At 39.7% G+C, this 22,220-nt stretch overlaps 1 protein-coding gene across 2 annotated transcripts in view; it reads left to right on the forward strand.

The window, feature by feature from the left end:
- The window catches only part of dnm3a (dynamin 3a), a 68,351-nt gene that overhangs the window by 22,629 nt on the left and 23,502 nt on the right, over positions 1 to 22,220 (forward strand). The window contains exons 9-17 of one of the 2 annotated variants that reach the window (XM_036581562.1): positions 1,504 to 1,639; positions 1,748 to 1,815; positions 1,931 to 2,069; positions 2,932 to 3,018; positions 3,172 to 3,242; positions 3,455 to 3,506; positions 8,098 to 8,127; positions 11,486 to 11,599; positions 19,828 to 19,937. In XM_036581562.1, the coding sequence (XP_036437455.1) occupies positions 1,504 to 1,639; positions 1,748 to 1,815; positions 1,931 to 2,069; positions 2,932 to 3,018; positions 3,172 to 3,242; positions 3,455 to 3,506; positions 8,098 to 8,127; positions 11,486 to 11,599; positions 19,828 to 19,937 (807 nt within the window). The remainder of the gene's footprint in view (positions 1 to 1,503; positions 1,640 to 1,747; positions 1,816 to 1,930; positions 2,070 to 2,931; positions 3,019 to 3,171; positions 3,243 to 3,454; positions 3,507 to 8,097; positions 8,128 to 11,485; positions 11,600 to 19,827; positions 19,938 to 22,220) is intronic. The other variant, XM_036581563.1, reaches the window with a different exon arrangement.

Raw genomic sequence — 22,220 nt, forward strand, 5'->3', positions numbered from 1 at the left:
TGGGATCAATTTGAAAACAAAACCAGAAAAACAAAAAAATTGGCATACAGGATATTTTCTACAGACAAGGCTCAATACACACTGTGTGACACTTAGACCCTGAATCATTCAGAAGATGTGAGTGATTTCTCATTTCAGATATAAGCAGCGTTTTATAAAACTGCACGAGGACACTGCCCAGAAAAAAAGGGAATAATTGAAAAACGAAAAAAAAGAAGAAGTAAAAAGAAGTAAAAATAATTAAGTAACTTGTATTTTGAATTAAAGTTTTTTGTGCAGTTTTTCGTGTTAAAATGTACTTTCAATATCATAGGTGACATTTTATTTCAGAAAAAAATTAAGCTTGGTTTTTTTGAACTACTGTGTTTTAATGGGCTTATTTATGGTTAAAGTGTTTTAGAGTGATGAATGAATAATTATGTATTTATATTAATTTCTATTAATAAGCTATTTGATAAGTGAAATTTGGTCACTGGTTTTTAGAAATTGCCATTCTGTATATTAATATTAGAAGGTGGTGGCATTTCTGCATCCTGTTTATATATGGTTTCTTCTTTGCATGGTAGAGTTTTAACTTGCATTTGTGGACACAGCGACAAACTGTGTTTTCAGAAGTGTTTCTGAACCCTTTCCAGTGACAACTGACACTACAGAATCATGTCTGTTTTTAATGCAGCACTGCCTGAGGGCCTGAAGATCACAGTAATCCAATATTGGTTTTTGGCCTTGTCCCTTGCATACATTTCTCCAGATTCTCTGAATCTTTTAAAGATATTATGTACCATACATGATGAAATCCCCAAGTTCTTTGCTATTTTTACGTTGAGAAATGTTATTACTAAATTGTTGCACTATTTGTCTGTGCAGTCTTTCACGGAGTGGTGAACCCCTCCCCATCTTTACTTCTGAAAGCCTCTTTGGGATGCTCCTTTTATACCCAATCATGTTACCGACCTGATGCCAATTAACCTAATTAGTTGTGAGATGTTAAACAAGTTGTTTTTTTAGCATTACAAAGCTTTACAAGTCTTTTGTTGCTTTTGTTCCAACGTTTTTGAAACTTCTTTGTACACTTTTCAGTTAGAAGTAGGGTTTAAATGATTTGCAATGATGATGCATTCTATTTTTATTTGCACTTTGCCCAGCGTTCCAACTTTTTTGGAAATGGGGTTGTACACACATTTACACATACAAACCTATTCAGCTTATAGGAGAGTAGTCCTGCCGATTTGTGTCGAAGGAGTGTTTCAGCCGAGCATGCTTTTTGAAAAAAGCACAATACAGGGCATCCAATCAGAAAAAAATGCAAGAAAATATAGACCCTTTAGTGTGGTGAGTCAAGATGAACATACGTACACATGCTCATTCACTCTCACAAACACTGCTACTGATTCAGCTTCCTTATTGAAAACACATGTCTGGGAAGAAAGACTTTTCCCACTGGCAGTGCACACAAGACTAACACAGACAGACTTTATTTCTCCCTCTTTCTCTGTTATCCAGGCTGATCCAGCACTTTGGACTGGACTTTGAGAAGAGGATTGAGGGCTCTGGTGACCAGGTGGACACAGTGGAGCTCTCAGGAGGAGCCAAAATCAACCGCATCTTTCATGAGCGCTTCCCTTTTGAACTAGTCAAGGTGCACTGATCAGTGCCTATCTGCTTCACTGATTATACTGGTTCTTGCAATTATCTGAGCTCACATTACTGCCTTGTTCATGGGCATTATTCATTGTTTGCTCATCAGATGGAGTTTGATGAGAAAGAACTGCGTCGCGAGATTAGCTATGCCATCAAGAACATTCATGGCATCAGGTCTGGGTTCCAAACTACTTTTCCTAATGGCCTGTTTGATGCACAATGTATCGACTCTGCTCTCAGCTCTTAGTTCCATGTGCTGTGTGATGGACTGTTTTTTCTGCTGCTCTAGGACAGGCCTGTTCACTCCTGATCTAGCATTTGAGGCCATCGTGAAGAAGCAGATAGTGAAGCTCAAAGGGCCGTGTCTTAAATGTGTGGACATGGTCGTCCACGAGCTTATAGCCACAGTGCGGCAGTGTACCAATAAGGTAGGTTGCACTTGTTAAACAAATGTACAAAAATGTACTCTTATCCTGTATTTGTCCAGTATAAAGGGTAACAGTAAATTGTCAGGAAGCACATAAGCAAGTCTTTTTGTGATTATCTAAGGGGGGATTCCACCTATTTTTCAAAAGCTCTCCATAATGTAATGGTTAACATATAACCCGTCATTCTGAGTGAGTTGATGAGAAATACTCTATTCTAGAGAAACATACCGAGTCAGAATTGTTCACAGTGGTACTGATAGGAACCAGATGTCCATTGAGTTTAATGCCTTCAAATGCTCCCTCACAAAAAGTTATTGCATAAAATAGTTAAGAATTTGCTGCCTGATGCCAGATAATGTATATTCCCTAAAAAATCGTATTTTTTCAGATTTCACACGTATAAAAACTCACAAGACATGCGTACGTTCACTGGTCATTTTGGATAGTGAATAAAATGGCTATATTTGCTATATTTGTGTTGTAGACATTGTGACCCCTGGTTCCTATCATCACCACTGTAAAGAAATCAGTCGGTAAGTTTCTCTACAATGAACCATTTCACATCAAACCACTCTGGATGATCTCCATGAACAAATTATGCAGTAATTTTGAAAAACGGGTGGATTTCCCCTTTAGTGATACTAAGTGGTTTGATGCAAGCACATGACCAATCAGACATGCACCTTACATGATGCAATCTGAAGCATAATTCAAACACCTTGACATCTTGGATGATCGACTACAGTTGGGATAGGGGAAATTGTTATTTATAAATGAATTTAAATAAGTAAATAAATTAAAAGAATAACACAAAGCGTGTTCTTGTTTAGTTTGGCTGTGTTTTTTTCTATTCGGTATTCAGTTACGGACCTTTCCTATGCTACGGGAGGAGACAGAGAGAATTGTGACCACATACATTCGGGAACGAGAGAGACAAGCCAAAGACCAGGTCAGGCAACTACACACAAATGATTATGCCCTGTAACAGTGCAAATAAGTATACTTGAAGTTAAGCACAAAGTTATATTGTACAACCTAGAAATGTATTATTTTTTAATATAAATATATCCTGTTGTTGTATGGTTATAATATCTCCTGTTAGGTTTTGCTTTCAATCGAGATTCAGCTTTCCTACATCAACACGAACCATGAAGACTTCATTGGATTCGCCAAGTGAGTTTCCCTGGCAGGAAATTATCAAGTTAATTTTGTGTATATTTTGCTTGTGGATTTATTATTTTATATGAAACGTTTGGTACAAAATTAACTTCATGGGAAATAGGCACAAATACAAAGTGAGCTCTCGTCAAAGTATGTGATGGAACAGTCCTCCTTGTTCTGTTCTTTTCTTTTTCAATCTCACCATTCTGCCTTTTCTTTTACAGCGCACAACAGAGAAATAATCAGACGAGTAAAAAGGCTTCAGCAGGAAACCAGGTGAGTGGACGGCATAATACATACACATAAAGAAGAGCTTGTGATATAGTACTTGAAGCTCTTTTTTCTCTTGCTTTCTGTGTTTTGTCACAGTATTGTCAGATTTGCTTTTATTAACCTTTAATGTCTAATGTTTTATTTTGAAAGTGCTGCTTCTCATACTGGTTGCATGCATGTGTTTTTTCCTTCATTTGCAATGCAATACATTAATATGGCTGTTTGTTGTTTCTCTGTCCCTCCCACCACCTGCATCTTCCTGTACGTTACATATTAATATGTCCCTACCCTTCTGTTTAGCATAGGAAAACATAACAATTGAAAAACTTAATGTTCAGAAAAGTCACAAAAAGCTTGATGTGAAGGTAACTGAAGGTTGCTATAATTTAAGGGTGTGCACAAGTACTTGGATAACTGTTCCAGATGTCAGTTTTTGACTGAAATCACTGTTCAGGTTTCTGTTACACTGAATCATAGAATGTCAGGGAGAAAATATACAAGCCAACAATTCAGTAAGGTGCTGTTAAGTTTTGTCAAAGCTGTGAAGTGTGAAATTTTGTTTGTATTTGTGAATAAGTGCATTATATTATATTTTGCTGCTATCCAGTAGCCTTGTTTGCCTTGACTGAGCATGTTCGTTGCCACAGATGTGATTTAAAAACCAGAAGTAGTGTGGCTGTTACTGGGCTAGCTACTCTCGCTGCCATTAGCAAAAACAATAAAAATGCATTTCTCTGTTTTAAATGTTACGCTTGAGGTAAAGAAACTTGCGTAGAACTCTGAGTCACCATCTATCGCTCAATTGTTTAGCTCTAGTTTTAGCGTTAGCCCATCTAACATCAAAAGCAGTCTTCGTTACTGAAACCATATCTGGCACAAAGATTTACAGGTTTTACCCACCAAAGATCTCCTTTAGATATTTTGGGATAATTAACTTTCAAATATACATCTCTGTCTCGAATTACAGCTTAACTTTAATTCGTGCTACAGATTTTGGAGCTTGTCATCGGGGGCAGGGTTGAGCGCCAAGATGGCTGCTCCCTGTGTTTGTAGATTTTTTTAGTTCCAGTTAATATCATGTTTTAAACTTGCAATCATTTTTAAGAAATTGGTTAGTTATGTTTCATGTGTATTTTTTATTAGTTGTATTTTCTTGATGCTTATCTCAAATCCTGATTGTGCCTTTGGATACAATAACGGAGTATGCGAGGAGTTTCAGATATCCAGTAGGATGTCTCAAGAAATTAAGAACAAAGTCAATTCCTCTGACAGATGAAATTAAATCAACGCTACTGGAAAACTAGATATTGAAAATACCTCATCGGACAAGTGGACCCAGGGGAGGACAAGGTAGACAAAGGCCCATTCCTATAGTAGTAGGCCGCAGAACTATGAGGAAGAAAATGCTTGACAACATCTTTCAAACATAAAACTCTGATTAAGATAACAAGAAAAGGGATACAAAAGCTATTTGTAGTGTACCCTGCTCTTCTTCTGTGCAATTCAAGATCTTCTATAAATAAAAAGGATGAGTTTGAAATCATGTTTAGATATATCAGCTCTGAAACTGGATGTGTCACAGAAACATGGGCGCGTAGCAATATTCCAGATGAGTCAGTTTCCACTGAGGGCTTTCAGATGTTCAGTAAGGACAGGAATCCTAGCCTGAAGTGGAAAGGAGGTGTATCAATGTACAGTGAAAACAGGATTAATGCAAAGAGGCTGCTACATCTTGAGAATGATGAGGTGGAATGTATGTGGATCCAACTGCGTCCTAGTAAAATACCAAGATCAGTCTCCATCATCGTAGTTGGTCTGCTGTACCATCCACTATGGGCTAACGACAGGGAAACACAGCATAGTACTACAGATAACATCAAGCTTAAGTCACCTCCGGCAGGCATTATTTTATGAGACTTTAATTATTTGCCCATATCTTTCAATACTGCTCATTCTGACTTTGCACAAGTTGTCAGAAAGACTCGTGGCAATGCTATTCTTGATCTGATCATAACAAACATGAGCAGAAACTACTGTTCTCCTGTAGTGTGGTCACCTCTTGGTTCAAATGATCACAACATGATTCAGCCTGCACCTCTTGCAAAAAATAGGAATGGTGCCCTTTATTGTCACCTGTTTATGACAAAGAAACTCTGCTGACTATCAGGAGACGACAGAGGATCTTTATGAGATTTAAGACTGACAAGTGAAGAAGAGCTAGAAATAAGGTGTAGAGATTCGTTCGTCAAGCAAAGAAGAACTTCAATGCAAACAAAATTCAAAATCTTAAAAAGAAGATCGCAAAGCATTGGTGTGACTACATTAACAAGGAGCTGGGGCGAAGACTTCAGGGGCCACCATCAGAGTGGGAAATATAGAAAACTCTGACCTGGCAGAGACCTTTAGCAGCTTCTTTTCTGAAGCCTGGTCCAGTAACACCACCTATATAGGCTATCCACTCCCTAGTCCAGTTAGTTCAGGAGAGTTGTGTAGCATTGGTCAAATGAGACTGGAATTACTGAGACTGAATCCCAGGAAAGCCAGTGGCCCAGATGGCTTAGCTCCAGTCATGACACTTCTAGAAAACCACTTCTGTTAACAGGGCATTGTACCTGCCATGTGGAAGGCTGCCAACATCTGTGCTCTCTGACAGACTCTGAGTTAAGTGATTGGCGATCTTCTTAACCTCATGTCTTGGAAAGGTTCAGGAGAAGTTTGTGCTCAAAAAGCTCATGCCAACAGTTTTGCAGGAATGCAAGAATCAGTATGTATACTGACCTGGCAACAGCACAATCAACTCTCTTGTCAAAGCTGTCAACACCTGGCTTTCTCAGACAGACTCTTGTCTGCCAAAAATTGTTTGTATTTTGTCAGCTGATATGTCCAAACCCTTTGATCGAGTCGACTGCACAAAGTTTATGCAGCATTTGGCTACATTAGATCTGTTTCCTTAGCTTTTTTCTTGGATTCAACGGTGTTTAGTACTGAGAAGACAGAATTGTGGGGAATGGCACAAACAGCACATTGAAAACCATCACTTTGGGTGTTCCACACGGAGGTGTCATCTCACCTTATCTGTTTTTACTTCATATGTCCACAAGGTCAGTTTGGTTTGAGGATACACTTGATGTAGGCTATGCTGATGACGTAGGGTTGTCTCATGCCATTAAAATTTGCAACATTGGCAGTGACAACTCAATGGAAAGTGAAGCTAAGTAGCTTGAGGATTGGGCTGCAGCTAATAATATGGTCCTCAATGGCAAGATGTCAGTTGACACGAGAGTGTGTCTCTCTAAAGATCCTCCTTTAATTATTGGTGGACAGGCTGTCCCTGTTGTAACTAAAACAAAATATCTAGGCTTTGACCTGGACAATCAACTCAGTGGAGATTGTCATATCGAAGAGGCAGTGAAAAAAGCTTCTAAGCGGTTGCATTTCCTCACTGTCTTGGCAAGAAATGTGGTTCCTGTTGAAGATCTTTTTTGATGTGTATAATACCCTCATTAGGCCATGCCTGGAGTATGGGAGTGTGCTGCTGGTGGGCTGCACAGAAAAACAGCGGGCAGCTATGGACAGGGTTAAAAAAGAGGCATCAGAATCCGGATACGGTTTCATAAGATTCCTACACATCTTTCAGATTTACAGAAACAGCGGGAGCAGGCCACTATAAAACTGATAAAAGACATGCACCAGCCCAATGATCCTTTACATACACCTCCTTCCACTCAGTAAGGGTAAGATAACGGGGTCGTCTCCTGCAGAAAAATTTCCAGCTGTCGCTTTGGAATGCAAGAACCAATAGACTAAGAAACTCCACTATTCCATGTGGCATCAGGCTGTTTAATTCGTTGTAGTGTGGCGTAAATGTGGTGTGTAAGTATCTGTGTATGTATTTTTATATATTTATTACTTTAAATGTTTTGTAGTATAATTTGTATGTTCTGCAGAATTCAATCTTTTGGATTGCAAGTCAGAATGTTTTGTAAATAAACTAAACCAATGCACCTGTTTAGACTTTTTGGTTATTATAAGTAATAACTATGCTACGGTGTATCAGCTGAAGCTCTCTTTTCTTCCTGTTCTCCATGGTTAACTGAATATCCATTCATTAACTGCAGTTGCTCAAATATCAAAATCAGTCCAAATGCAGATCCCTACTTTGGTTCTAGTGTAATGTTCTCTTTTCTTTTATACCTTCACGCTGTTGTGTTAGCTTTGCCTTCTCACCATAATTCTGTTCTCATGACCTATCCCCATTCCCTCCACTCTTCATCGCTCTCGCGCACTACTCAGTCCGTCCTGCAGGGGGCATGGTGAGTAACCCACCAGTCTCTCACACAGTGCATGAGGCCTCTGTGTCATGCAATCACTATTAACATTCTCAGCCAGAGCGCAAGCACTCTTCGCTACACTTCAGAAAAGTCCAGATCTATTGTTCAGCTGTACATGCTCAGTTGAGTTTAGATTTTGAGTATGCAAATGTATGTATCCTGTAAACTGACTGCTTAATTATAGATCTTGTTTCTGTTAATCCAGCAGAGAATGCCCAGTGGTGCTATCGTAATGTCTTAATTTTTCCTGCTGATGTTTTTAGGGTGCTGCTCCTCCACCTCCCAGTCAAATTGTACGAGCCCAGTGTCTGTAAGCCTTACTACTGTCTACCGTCGTCACGCTGTTTCTTTGTGGATGTCTGTGTGTGCTAGGGGTGTTATGATACACATAGTGATATTCACACTGTGTGTGCACCTGAAACCGTAAGGCTGGGTATTGTTCAAAATGTTTGATACCAACTTTGATACCGATTTATGAACTGATTTAAATTTCAGACAGTAATGTGTTGCTTAAACAAGAAATGAGTGTGAGGTGTTGGAGGTGGGTTTATTTACTGAGAATAATAGACTGCAGATTAATCAAGAAGCACTAACGTTACTTAGGCAGCAGTCTAGATTTTGTAAAAAGTGTTCATAGGCTTATTGAAGCTAATATGAGCGTTTGGTTATGTATTAAAGGAATAGTTCAGCTAAAAATCAAATCTTTCCACTTACCCTAGATGTAGTTAAATAAATCCAATACCAAACTTGTGTAGCTGAATGCTGCAGGCAGCCTTTTTAGACGGCAGGGTCTATATTCTAAGAAGTCCTAAAATAGAAGACTAACCTTAGATCAGATTCCTCTATATTTATGATGGTCATTGTCACCAAAACCGACTGTAGATAAGCACCTTTTTTAGCAATGTTAACCTTGTAGCACTAGTGCTAAACTGAAGAAGCAAAATTTGGACCCCAAACATGTCTTGGCCGATCGACTACAAGTGCGGTACGTAGAAAACAGTTTATTAGATGTGTGTTAGATCTTTTTGCCAAACTATTCCTTTAAAATATGATACTGAATGACATGACAGTAGTATTGAAGTAATTTGGCGAGTACTATAAAAATATTGAATTTCAATACCCAGCCTTATTTTTGCATATTTAAATGTATTTCTCTACTAAGAGAATTATTATTATTATTATTATTATTATTATTATTAGTGTGTTAATTATTCTTTCACCAGGGTCTCCTGTCTTGTTTTGGCAGTAGGACATTAACCAAAAAAAAATACAGGCAAAATAAATATTGGGATTTTTTTTAATCACAATAAATACAATATTTTGAAATGTATGCATCATTACACCCCTAGTGTATGTATGTGTGAGTGACAGTGAGAGTGTGAGAGAGATTACTGCTCCGAGCACTGCAGATATCACTTGTTGCAAATATCACTTCTTTCCTTCTGCTTCTTCTGTCCAGAGCTGCTGACACACATGAGAAACTCTGGGATTGAGACTATTAAGCCCATGTTTTACGACTATTTAATGAACCAACTCTTTTCACAACACACAATTTTACAGATTCATGTTTGGCATCTCTTTAACTTTAAAAATCTCAATTCCATTCACTTCTGATTCAGTCTGAATCCCGAGTCCTTGTGCAGTGTTGTGATTCTTTTGTGAAATCCTTTTTCACAAACTAAAAGTTCTAGTATTCAACTGTAAGCCCTTTAACTCTTATTAACCTGTTATAATTAGCTGTTATTTCCGCTTTCCATCAGTGAAAAACACCTTTAAGCTTTTTTCTAATCTTGTCGTTTGTGTCTGAATCTGCCTGTAGTTTGCAGCACTGTGAGTGTATCAGCCTTCAGCCCTAGTTTGTGTGTATGTGTGTGTGGGGTGGGATGTTATTTAAGTGTGCGCTAATGTTTAAAACAGATCTGAACTTCTTTCAACTCCAGTGGAACGTTCAAGTCCATAGACTCATAGCTTCTGATCTCAATCCATCTGGCGTATTTGTGTGTGTGTGTGTGTGTGTGTGTGTGTGTGTGTGTGTGTGTGTGTGTGTGTGTGTGTGTGTGTGTGTGTGGGCAGGGAGGTTCATTCACCTGAACTGACATGTTGCAGTGCTGCAAGCTTGGGCCAGGTACAGGCCATGAATGTGTCATTTTATTCACCAAACAAACTGCAGATCAGCCAAAAAAAAATATATATATATTGAAATTGTCAATTATCTACTCAAAAAAATGTGTTTTTGTGTTTATAAAAGGGCTTGATATGTTTCATTATTGAACTTTTCTTCTTACAGATGATTGGTAGGTGACTAATATTTTTTTGTGATACTCTTATTCATATTATACAGGGTAAAAATTCAGAGACCACCTTTCGTTTATTTAATTTCCGTTCTAAACTGCAATTAATTACAAGTTGTTCATTTTCAGGAGATTTCTCAGAGGAGATTATAGGTAATATATAAGGAAGGGGAAAGTCAAAAGAAAATAAGTGAAATAAGAGGAAAAAAAGAATTGTAAGAAGCAAAAAATGCAACTGTAAAACTGAACTTTGGAGGTGTGTAAAAATATCCCTGCAGATTTCTGAAATACTGACAGCAAGTGTCCAGAAAAGCGTGAAAGGATGGACACATTAAAGAAAAAAATTGGTGAAATTATATTTAGTTGTTGAGGCTTCTTTGTCTTTTTCTTTGCAATATATTTCTGCCCAATATATTATTACTTATTGGCCATTTTGACTGCAGTGTAGAAGAATGGAAGGTGGTCTCTGACTTTTGCACAGTACTGAATGGGAGCATTCTGTGTATCTCCTTCAGGAGTGTGACAGCTGATGTTATGCTTTATCATGAGATTGTCTTACTCTGTTTCCTCACAGTTTTTGAACTTCCCACAATCAAATCAAACATACACGCCAGTTTGTTTTGAGTTATTTTTTCAGTACAAATTCACAGAGCCTATAACCTGAATTGTATAGACTCTGGAGTTTGGCTTAGTTATCTGGTTCACTTATTTAGTTTAATTGAATTCAGTTTGTTAGTAATGCAGTGAATGAAATACTGTATGCTTGAGAGACAATGGCTGCAGTCAGGGGTGTAATGAAACAGGATGTTTGGACCTTCTGCCTCTCTCTCACTCTTTCTCTCTCTATCTCACTCCTTTTTGCCAGCTGGACTCCTGTTTCCCCTGCCATCATCACCTCCACCCCCACACTGCTCCACTCTCTCTCATCCTCTGCCCATATCACTCTTATTTTAGTCCCTCCTTCCTTTATTTCCTTCCCCCGGTCTCATCCTTTTCCTCTGCTGGGCAGTGCTAATCCCACAGACTGTGCCAGTCCTACACATCCTACTAGCTCTTTTTCTTTTGTTGAAATATATTTAGTCACATCACTGAAATGATGATGATTTACCTTTGATTACTGATGGACACTATAGACAGTTGGGAGTTTTGTTTTTTTTTATCTTTCTGAACGTTTTTGACACACATTCACAAGGTTCTCTTTTTATTTTTTCAAGTAAACACTTTTTCTCTCTCTTTCTTTGTGGAGGGCTGGTCGACTCTTGCTTCTGGTATCTTTCTGCCTTTAAATCATGACCTCCACCCTTTCCCCATAAATCATGATCTCTACCCTTTCACTGCTGACCTCTCTCTTGCTCTGCAGGTGATCAGAAAGGGCTGGCTGACCATCAACAACATCAGTCTGATGAAGGGAGGGGCCAAGGATTACTGGTTCCTGTTGACCGCAGAGAGCCTCTCTTGGTTTAAGGATGATGAGGTAAGGCATGATATGCTTTACTTTCACCTCATTCCTGATTTAGCTTTTTCATTGACTTTATCTTTTATAACCCCTTAAGCAATGACCCAATGAAGCCCACATTTCAGGTCCTCTTTCTTAGAACTGCATACCTTTCATGTATTTACCGTAGTTGCCAAATAATTTGTAGTAGTTACAGAAAAGTAAGTCTGAAGAATAATAACTGAGTAAGCCCTGAGTTTAAGGAGTTAAACAGCTTTTTATGATGACAGTGTTATAGAATTCAGCTTCATAACTTACATATTAGTATAATAGTTACTGAGTAATGGATAGTTACTAAGTTACTAAGCTTTGAGATTAATAACTGGATGGAGTTTAAGGTGTTTATCAGCTTTTTAGGCTGTTTCGACAGTTCAGTTTCAGATAATTTAAGCCCCACCCCCAAAAGCACTGGTGCGCTGGTATTCCGGTGATTCGCTATTGGCTAGCTGATGCGTCCGCCGTGTTGTGGGCCCTTGCCAGGTGGGCTGCCATCTGTCTGCCTGTCTGTGCCTGCTGTACAGGTGCAGGAAGTTCTGCACAGCAAGTGTAGACAGGCAGACAGACAACGCTCTCAGCCAATGGTGGCACAGCCTGCCACGCTGGGAACGGAAGGAGATGCTGGAGGAAACACCTGACATTATGAGTGGGCTCACATATTGTCATGCTCTCACTTACGTAACGCTTTTGTGACTAGGCCAAAAGTACATTTTAAAGTACACTGTTGAAATACTTATGTGAAAAGTTTCAGATATGAGCCACATCTAAAAAGATTTTAGTACAAAAGTAACACTGTAGCACTGAAAAAGCTGTACACATCTGTGATGCCAATAGTACATTGAACTGCTTGCTGAGGTACATACATACATACATGGGGTGCTGGAGCCTATCCCAGCTGTCATTGGGCGGAAGGCAGGATACACCCTGGACAGGTCGCCAGTCCATCGCAGTACACATCAGTATGATATACCAATATTACCAATAGTACTTGCTGAGGTACTTATGTAAAATTTTAATGCCACAAATGATATAAGGATATGAGGTGTGTCTCTAAAGAAAAATATGACAGTAACATCGAAGCATTGAAAAAGGCATTGCAGTAGTAAAACCTTTCTATCCAACCCAAGTCTCTCTATATGTTCCTTTTTTTTTACCTCCCCCTTTTTCTACACCCCCCCTTTCTTCTTAATGTCTTTTGCCCCCTATGACCCTCTCTTTTCCCTCACTCTTTTTCTTGCGCGCTCTTTCTCTCTCTCTCTCTCTCTGTTGGGAATTGAAGCATTTGGATCAGATCACTCTGACACAGCTGGATCTCCCCCAAGCCAAACTATCACACACACACATATATACACACACATACACATACACTCACACACACGCACTCACCCGAATCCTGGGCCAAATACAAATGGCTAGATGAATAAACATATAGTAACACAAATACAAACACTCAGTGATATAAAAGCTTACATGTGCATATGCAGTGGACATAGCATAACTGCACACACACACAAAAGCTTGCGCAAATATTTCTGTGCTTAAGTACTCGGCCGTGTGAATACATGGAGACCAAAGCAAGTTTAGAGAGACTGTGCCTGCACAGCATTATTAACACATACAGGCAGACACATTGACACGCACATGCAAACAGAAGGAATGGCTGTGCAAAGCACATTCAGAGTAATTAAATAGTTCCTCTAAATTTTACTGTCTGTATTGCTTATCATCAAATGCCTTCTGTTCTCATACTTAAGGCACAGTTTTACTGGAACCTACCACAAAACGAAAAGTACAAAAGAATGAAAAAGTATAATTTAGATGACTTTTCATGGCATTGAATTCAGGTTTTGTTACTCTGCAAACAAAAGGGATAGCCATATAAAACCAACCTGTATTTGCGTTTAGTTTGTAATGGCAAAGTAGTTCATACGATAGAAAGTTTGTAGGGCATAAAAAAACTTCATAAGATACTAAGGATTCTGTGAGCATATCAAGAAAAACTGAATGTAGTAATGTGTCTGGAGAACCTATTCTTTAACTTCTGCCAAATCCATTTTCATGTGTGTGGATGCGACCTTGACTGCTTTTCCAGTTCTGTAGTTGAATTCCACTGCTGGCTGTCTGTTATCTCTGGCCTAAAACATGTTCTGATATATTTTCAAATCGGAGGCTTTTTTTGTGGTTACATCCCTCCTTTCCCCAGTCTAGGCCCTTTCTTTTTGGAACACACATGACGTTTGTCATCTCTAGTGCTGTCTCCTTATGTCTGCTTGTGATCTAAATCAGCGCTTTCCCCTTTTTTCACTTTTTTTCCTTTGGCCTTAATCAAAGCTGTTATTTTCTCTGCATTTTTCTTACATTCGTCTTTATTTCACACTTCGTTAGTTATGTGCTCTCTCTCTCTCTCTCGCTCTTTCTCTCTCTCGCTCTCTCTGTGGCTGGCAGTCTCTCTGGGACCATACACATTCCTGGCTGGAAAATTGTAAGGCTTTGTCCAAACACCAGCCTCTAAGAGCCTGCCGAGAAAGAAGGAGAGAGCGGGAGAGAGAGCTAAAGGGTGAGAGAGGGAGAGAGATAGAGAGAGAGAGAGAGAATGAGACAGGGAAAGAGAGAGAGATCCCTCATGGTTGTTTCCTCACTCCTACACCCCCTCACCCCTTGCAGCCTATCGTATAGTCAGATCACACACATGCATTTATCCTACTCCAGTACTCACAAGGCTCTCTCATTAACTTAGAGTACAACTACAGCAGCCATTAAGATTTCTGTGTGTGTGTGTGTGTGTGTGTGTGTGTGTGTGTGTGTGTGTGTGTGTGTGTGTGAGAGTTTCGTTCTCTTTCTCTTCCTCTCTCTCCCACATGTGTCTGTAGTCAGTGATGTCTCAGTATGGCTGGGGTTCTTCTTTGGTGCTGCTGCTTTGGGTAAATCAGCCCAACACTAAACAGACACACATTCCTACAGCCCCCCTCTCTCTCACTCGCTCCCACTCTTCTCTCTCTCTCTTTCTTTCTCTCTGTCTCTCTCTCTCTCACAGGCATACTACATGAGGGAAAACAGATGACTGTTACTCCGTCTACCCTCCACTCCTGCTTACCCTCTGCATAATCACTCTCTCTACACCTCTGTCCCACACTGCCACACTGAAGATATATATATGTATATATAACATGTTTGTAAGTCAGAGTTTGGTAATATATAGGGTTAGGTGTTCAAGTGTGGACCATGGCATGCAGCAGTGAGTTAATTTAAAGCTCAGGAGACAGGCTTTACACTTCAAATTCCCACAGCAGGAACACATACAGTCCATATGTTTGCACAGCTCAGCCCTCACACTCTGTGCAGTATTTACAGCGTAAACTGAAAACACACTCACTGCCCATTGATATCAATATATTCTATTCTATTCTATTAATTAATTGTAAGCATATTCATGCACAACACCCTCAGTTGTGCTGCATGTACATTAACATGTAGTTTAAGTCTCTATATTCATTGAAAACTTGACAACGTAGCATGGCGGCGGCTCAACGCAAAACCACAAGATCTGAATTGCTATAATACGATTTCAGCCAGTCAGGTCGAGATACGCTTGAAAATAGAGGTACCAGTTAGGTTTCTCTGGAGCTGTGCCATAGAGGAACCACTGTTGGCTCCCTAAAGTATGTTTCAATTGATGATTATTGTTTTTTGAAACATTAAAAGGTTCTTTAGTGAACCAAAAGTAGGGTCTGCTATGACATCACCTTTAAGAGTGCTACAGCCATTGAAAAATATAGGTGCAAATGAGTTTTTTTTTGGCGTGATGCCATAGAAGGACATTTTGGTTTCCCAAATAACTTTTTTTTGAAGAACTATCATTTGAAAGGTTGTTTAGGGAACAAAAAGTGCTTCTTCTATGACATCACCCTTTTGGCACCTCTTTTTTTTTTTAAGAGTGTAGGAGGTTACGCCGACATTACCACACACAGTACAAACCGCAGTAATTACCAACACAAACAGTGGAGAAAGGCATTAAAAGGGAAAAAAATGAATGAAAAGACTAAGGAAACATAAAACCTACATCCTTCCTTCCACCTACAGAGGTCATCTGCCTGTTAGCGTGTGTCTTTCAGCGCACATAAGCGTAGCTAGTCCATGCACAGTCTAACCAATGTGCAGACTACTGTACACCAGTATGATCCTGAACAGGTAGTCTGAACACTGGGATGACGGAGCAGGAGAAAGTTCCATCCCTTTCTCTCTCTCTCTCTCTCTCTCTCTCTCTGTCTCTCTCTCTCTCTCTCTCTCTCTCTCTCTCTCTGTCTCTCTCTCTCTCTCTCTCTCTCTTCTCTTTTACTATTTTTTTCCCTATCTACCTTCTCTATTGCTCAGCCCATTCCTGCTGGCCCAGACATTCGCAGGAGGAGGTGGAAGATAGAAAATAAACAAGATAGAAATAGTCTCCATTTCTCTGCTTCTCCCTCTCTCCCTGTCGTCTTGGCGGAGACGCTCCGGGCCTCCGCTGTCAGTTTGTCCCACTCCTGTCTTTCTCTCATTCTTTCTCTCTCTCAATCTCTCCCTCTTTCTCTCTCTGTGAGTCGTGGGCCTCCCTGGTCCTGAGGCCCTGAAGCCGCCTTGCCTGTCCGTGTCGCACGGGTCCAGTATCCAGTCTTGACGTGGCACATTTCGCTCCTGTAGCCGGCAGTCAGTCTGGCAGCGCGTTTAGGGAAGGCATAGTGAAAAAAGAGGGAAAGAGAAACGAGGGAGCGAGGGAGAGCGGGCGAGAGAGAGAGAGCGAGAAAGAGGGAGGGACCCGCTGGCCATATAAGGGTTGATGGGACCCTGGGGGAATCGATTTTTTGGAGTGGTCCGTTGTTACGCTATCACTTTTTTTTCCTCCGGAATACTCTCGATCCTTCGTTCCAATGCTATGCTGTCCTCCACTTCTCTTCTGTCCTCCTATGTCTCTCCCTCCATCCTCCCTCTGTACTCCTCTAGTCATGCTCTGGACTTTTCTTGCACCATGTCTCTCTCTCTCTCTCTCTCCCTCTCTCCCGCTCACTCTCTCGCTAAAGCGGTACCAGATGTTGTAGTCTTAACGCCAGCCCGTCATTTCTGACCTTTTTTTTTCAACCTCTAAAAACTCAGGCAGGAAGTGGGCCCCTCTGGAAGGGAAAAAAAGAGAAAGTTTTAGAGGGGAACGGAGAAGGAGGGGTGTAGGACACGAGCGAGACTGGAAGAGGGGAAATTAAACATAAGTAAGAAAAAAGTAGCAGGGCAAGAGAGATAGAGGGCGTGCGATTTTCTTAAGCGTGATCTCATTGAAAAACTTTGTTTCTTCCACCTCTTCACAATCTTCACAGCTATGTCAGATCACAGTTAGCGCCATCAGACTCGATCTCCACTTCTGGCTCAGAGCTTTATGCTCTCTTCCACTCTCAGTTCCCTCCTTTCTCTCCTTCAGATTCCCTCCAAGTTCTCCGCTGAGCCGTTATTCATGGTGTAATCCAAGCCGTTTCCTGAGACCCCAGCCCCTCCTGGACAGAAGAACCAGGGGAGAGAGGGAGAGGTGGAGAGGGGGAAGCTCCCCCTCCTTCTTTTGAGAAATGTTGTGTTTTAGAGGCTCAGTCTGAATAATGACTTCCACATGTGGGCCTTCTCTTTCTATCTCTCAATCCCTCTTTCATTCTTTTTCTCTCCCCCCTCAAGCCTTTCGCTGCTCGCTGAAATCTTGCAGCATCCCCATGTATTCACTCTTGTAGTACTCTCCCCTCCAGCCATGCTAACCACGATTACATGGATACAGATCAGAACAGCTCTGAAAGTCTTTAAGAGTAGTTTAGCACAGCCTTTGGACTATTATTAGAGCTGATTGGTGTTAAACGTAAAATTGCACCGCTTGAGTTCAATCTGTTAAATGATCGCATATGATTTTATTTGATTCTGCTTGTGCAATTTGTGTCTTTAGAGATTTTGGCCTACAAAGACAGAAGTAATCAATAAAGATTCCTCCGAAAAGTTTCCACTGTCTGTGTGGCTTCAGACTCTCCGATTTCTCTTTTTGAACAGTCTGGCAGCAATTATGTGATGAATTTTTCCAATGACTGAAAAGTTTTAATTAGCATCTTTGATTATGTTGTCAGTTAATGTCCAGAAAAACAAACAGGTTTTTTTCACTTTGTCACTAAGAATACCTCGTAAATCCAGTTCTTTCATTTTTATTTCTTTATACCATTTCAAAATCCCAACTGACCCATTGTTTGAGCCATAAGTAGAAAGTTACACTAACAGATGTTGTTAATAATGTCTTATGAAGTTACTGTTTCAGAGATGCAAGATGTTCTCATGGCAGTAACGAAATGCTATTATCAGTATGAGTGAATTAGAAATAAGATGGGTGCATTCGGTTTAAAAAAGCCTGCATTCCATTTCTTTTCAATGTGAAGCTTTATTTCAAGAGACACACGGGTTTAGTCCAGGCCAGGCAACCTCTACATAATTTTCCACAGCTATTCCAGATTAGTTTCACAAGCATGGACTACATTAGTCTAAGAAAAATGCTTTAAAGTTGGCAGTTCTGATCTTAAAGCCTTATATACTGACCTTTCAGAAATCAAGACTCATCGACTGTTGTGGTGTGATTAGATGAAGGCTGCTGGCATTGGTCATTCATAGATGCCAATCTTGGGTGGAATCTTTGACTGAGTTGCAGGAGTAGAATCCTGACACCACGTCATGTATTATGACCACCAGTGAGATACAGATCTTGAAAGATTTGGACAGTGGTTTCCACCCTAATTCCAACAATTCAGCTGCCATAGACAGTTTACTATTTTCCCGTTCATAACACACAGCATTCACATCATTCCATCATTTAAATGTAATCTTTAAAAGTACTGAGTTATTGCTGTTGTTTTGATGTATTGTTTAAATGCGGTTTTACATTTAGACTGCAGAATTACATTTACATTTGATTTATATTCTTTAGACAGTTTTCAGTCTGCCCCATTTTTTTCTATTTGTTTCAATGTCAAAAATTTGCCAAACATGGCAAAAATTTAAGGGATGTTTTTTATTCTCGCAAAACAAGTTAATCAAACTCACATCATAATAAAATGTCTCCTATCCTACTTCCAAACACAAATGTGATATTGACTGAAAGTATAGAATCCACGCTTTCCACAGAATTGTCCATGCTTTTTTCATTCTTTTATCAGCATAATAACTGTGTCTGCTAAACATTAAATTCTTTTTTCTACTAGTAAGTCTGTTTACCTCTTATGCTCCAGGGTGTATTTTGGTTTGTCCGTCTGAATTTACATGAACAAATCTTAAGGCAAATTAGTCAGTAACTGCATGAAATAAATGCAAATTTTTATTTTATTTATTTTTTGGTAAAAGCTCCCCTCAAATTAACAGAAAATGTGTTTTATGTTCATAGACATATTTCTATATGCTTACAATTTACTGCTGAAAGCCAAAAATCTTAGACGCTCTTTGTATATTTTTTTTATAAAAATAATGTTTACAGAGCAGATCACTAAAGAGACGCCATATGTTTATAGTTTATAGCCCAGATTTGTGGGAAAATGGGTCGACTTTCAGTAGACAAAAAAAATTGTGAGTTCTTTTATTATAAGGGTTTAAAATTACATTACCCATCTGTTTAACTGGAAAGAAGACAGTTACAGCTCTCATATGACACCCACCTTTTGAATGTAGCTTATGAAATATGAAAGTTATGAAGAATATGACAAAGTGCGTTGGGTGGTTCCAAGGATCATAAAAGGTTAAAACTCAAAACTTAAACTTTGAGGAAAGGAAGCAAATATTTCTTAATAAAGGACAAAAGAACTGTATAATGTTTGAAGTGAAAACAAGGGTAACACTCAGGAAAATGGAACTTTTCAGAGCTTAATGCATGGCAGTCCTTTCCCAGAGCCATCAAGCCACATGATCAGCATTTCATTCCTGGCTTGTTTATTACCAATTACAGAATTCTGGCTAGGCTCTTCCAAACTGCCATCATGTAAAATTATGGATTTTGTGTGGAATGTTTCTCCAGTGTAACTGCATTATTACACTCTGTTCTAGTGGCAGTGCTGCTTGTGGGTCATTTGATTGTTCAAGTTTGCTAGAAGTGTTGAAGGGTGAGCTCGAGTCCAGCTTGAGGTGGACTCTGGTTTCAAAAAGCTCGACTCCTAACCTCTGCCCTGTATCTGACCCCTCAGGAGAAAGAGAAGAAGTACATGCTGCCTCTGGATAACCTGAAGGTGCGCGATGTGGAGAAAACCTTCATGTCCAGCAAGCACGTCTTTTCCATCTTTAACACAGAGCAGAGGTCAGTTTTTTTTACATAGGAAATTTGTTTTTGTACAGTGTAAGTGGAGTCTTACATACACTGTATGTTCAAAAGTATTCACACATCCCTTAAAATTATTCAGCTCAGCTACTTTAAGGTGCACCCATTGCTGACATAGGTATTAAGTTGTCCACATGACTTGCTTTCCAGTGCATTGCCAACAGAATGGAATGCGCTAGAGCAGCTGCATATGAGCTTAAAGTCACCATGCCCAATGTCGAGCGTCAGCTAGAGGGGTATAAAGCTACCCATCACTGGGCTATGGACCAGCCGAGCTGCATTCCCTGGAGTGTGAATTATCATCCAGCATCAGTACCTGACCTCACTAGTGATCTTGTGGCTGAATGCAATCAAATCCTCACAGCAGTGTTTCAACATTTTGTGTAAAACCTTCCCAGCAGAGTAGAGGCTGTTACTGCAGCAAAGGGGGCACAAACTCCCCATTAATGCCTTTGATTTCAGAAGGAAAGCTGCATGGGAAGGTATCTACAAACTTTTGGACATGCATTGTTGGTTTCCTGGACAGGGATTAAGCCTAATCCTGGACTACATTTTCCTTTCAGTGGAAAATCTCCATTCAGAATGCTGTGTAATCTAGCTCGAGGCTTAATCCTGGTCTGGAAAGCCAAACCATAGTGTGTGTTCCATATGTAGAAAATATTTCAACTGCATTTTCAGTTTTAAAACATGAAAAATTTAGATATTATTAAAAAAACACTTTGCAAAAGTCAGGACTGTTTTATTAGTTCTGACATTGTGGTGTTTTTTTCTGGTTTTCTTGCAAAGTCAGGACAATTTTCTCCTGAAAATGGAATGGAATGATATGAAAACACGCACACACACTCACACTAACACATAAAGCCTATGGGTTTATGTAGAGAAGGTTTGCATTTGGGTGGTTGTCAGAACGTGTGAGGCCGTAGACTGGGAGCTGGAGACACAGCTAGTTACAGACAAACCACACACTGACTCAACAGCTCAGCACTCACATGCTGACCAGAGTGTGTGTGTTTTTGCTTGTGTGTGTATGTCTGCCTAGCCACTAATAGGAGGTCGTGACATTCACTCACAGCTGCACTTTGATTTATCGTCAGATGGTTCTAAAAGGAATACAAATTTATAAGAAAACACCTAAAACCCCACACACATACACACTTTGACACACACTCCACCCCACTGGAAAATGACTGGAATATTACCAGTCCCCTCACTCTCTCTTTAGCCGGTGTTCGTCTGTGCTGTGACATGGCCAGGCCTTCTCTGCTCTTCATTTTACTCCCCTGGTGGAATTTTGCGCTCTGTTCTCCTGGCTGCTTTCTGCTTGGGAGTTTCCCGAACATTCATTACCATCAGACATGAACTGGGAAGCGCAGTCAGAAGTCAGAACCGGTGGCCACAGCATGCACATACTTACACACATGCACGTTTTTTTTGTAATTTGGCAGAACGCAAGGTCTTATATAAATCCCACTTGTACATGCCACAATGTGTTTATATGTATTATAACATAGTTACTATGTAACTGTCTGTATTTATTGAAAATCTTTAAGCCTAAACATAAACACTAGCCCTAATCTTTTCCTTAGTAACCAAAAAGAAAATGTTTTAACATTTCAGTTTTTTTTTTTTTTAAATAAAACATTCAGCTTTTATTAAAAGAATCAGACATATTTTTGTCCTGAAAATGTATGAAAACAAGCACACAGTTACTCTCACAGTCATTTACACACTCAAATGCAGTATGCAGTGAAGGGAAACTAATATTCAGACCCTTTTTTATATAAAACGTATCCACATAAACAGAGAGATTGATAGGAAAAAAAAAACATATCAATTCAATACATCTTTGGTAAGAAGTAAATAGCATGACAGGTCAGTACTGACTGAGACAGGGTGTGATTGGGCAGTCCTTGTTCTTCAGTGGTAGCCGTGCTGGTAAACAACTGAAAGACATGCCTTCTGAATATGGCTCCTCAGTTCTCCACCTCAGTGAAATATAACCGAATGCGGGAACTCTGCTGGGGCTCCTCACATCTCTTTAGCCTTGGATCAATGTTGGCTTTTTATGTGCTGCTCTAATTCTTTACATTCTATATCAGGAGTCCAAAACCAGTGGATACATAGCATTTCTGAAAATCAGCTTACTGGCTGTGCATTTTTGTCTTGTATCATACATTATTTCATACATCAATACATACATCGGTACATGTCATACATCATTCTTGCAGCATTGTGGTTGAGTTTTGACCCATTCCTCTTGGC

The sequence above is a fragment of the Colossoma macropomum genome, unplaced genomic scaffold (assembly GCF_904425465.1).
Source record: "Colossoma macropomum unplaced genomic scaffold, Colossoma_macropomum, whole genome shotgun sequence".
Taxonomy (NCBI): domain Eukaryota; kingdom Metazoa; phylum Chordata; class Actinopteri; order Characiformes; family Serrasalmidae; genus Colossoma; species Colossoma macropomum.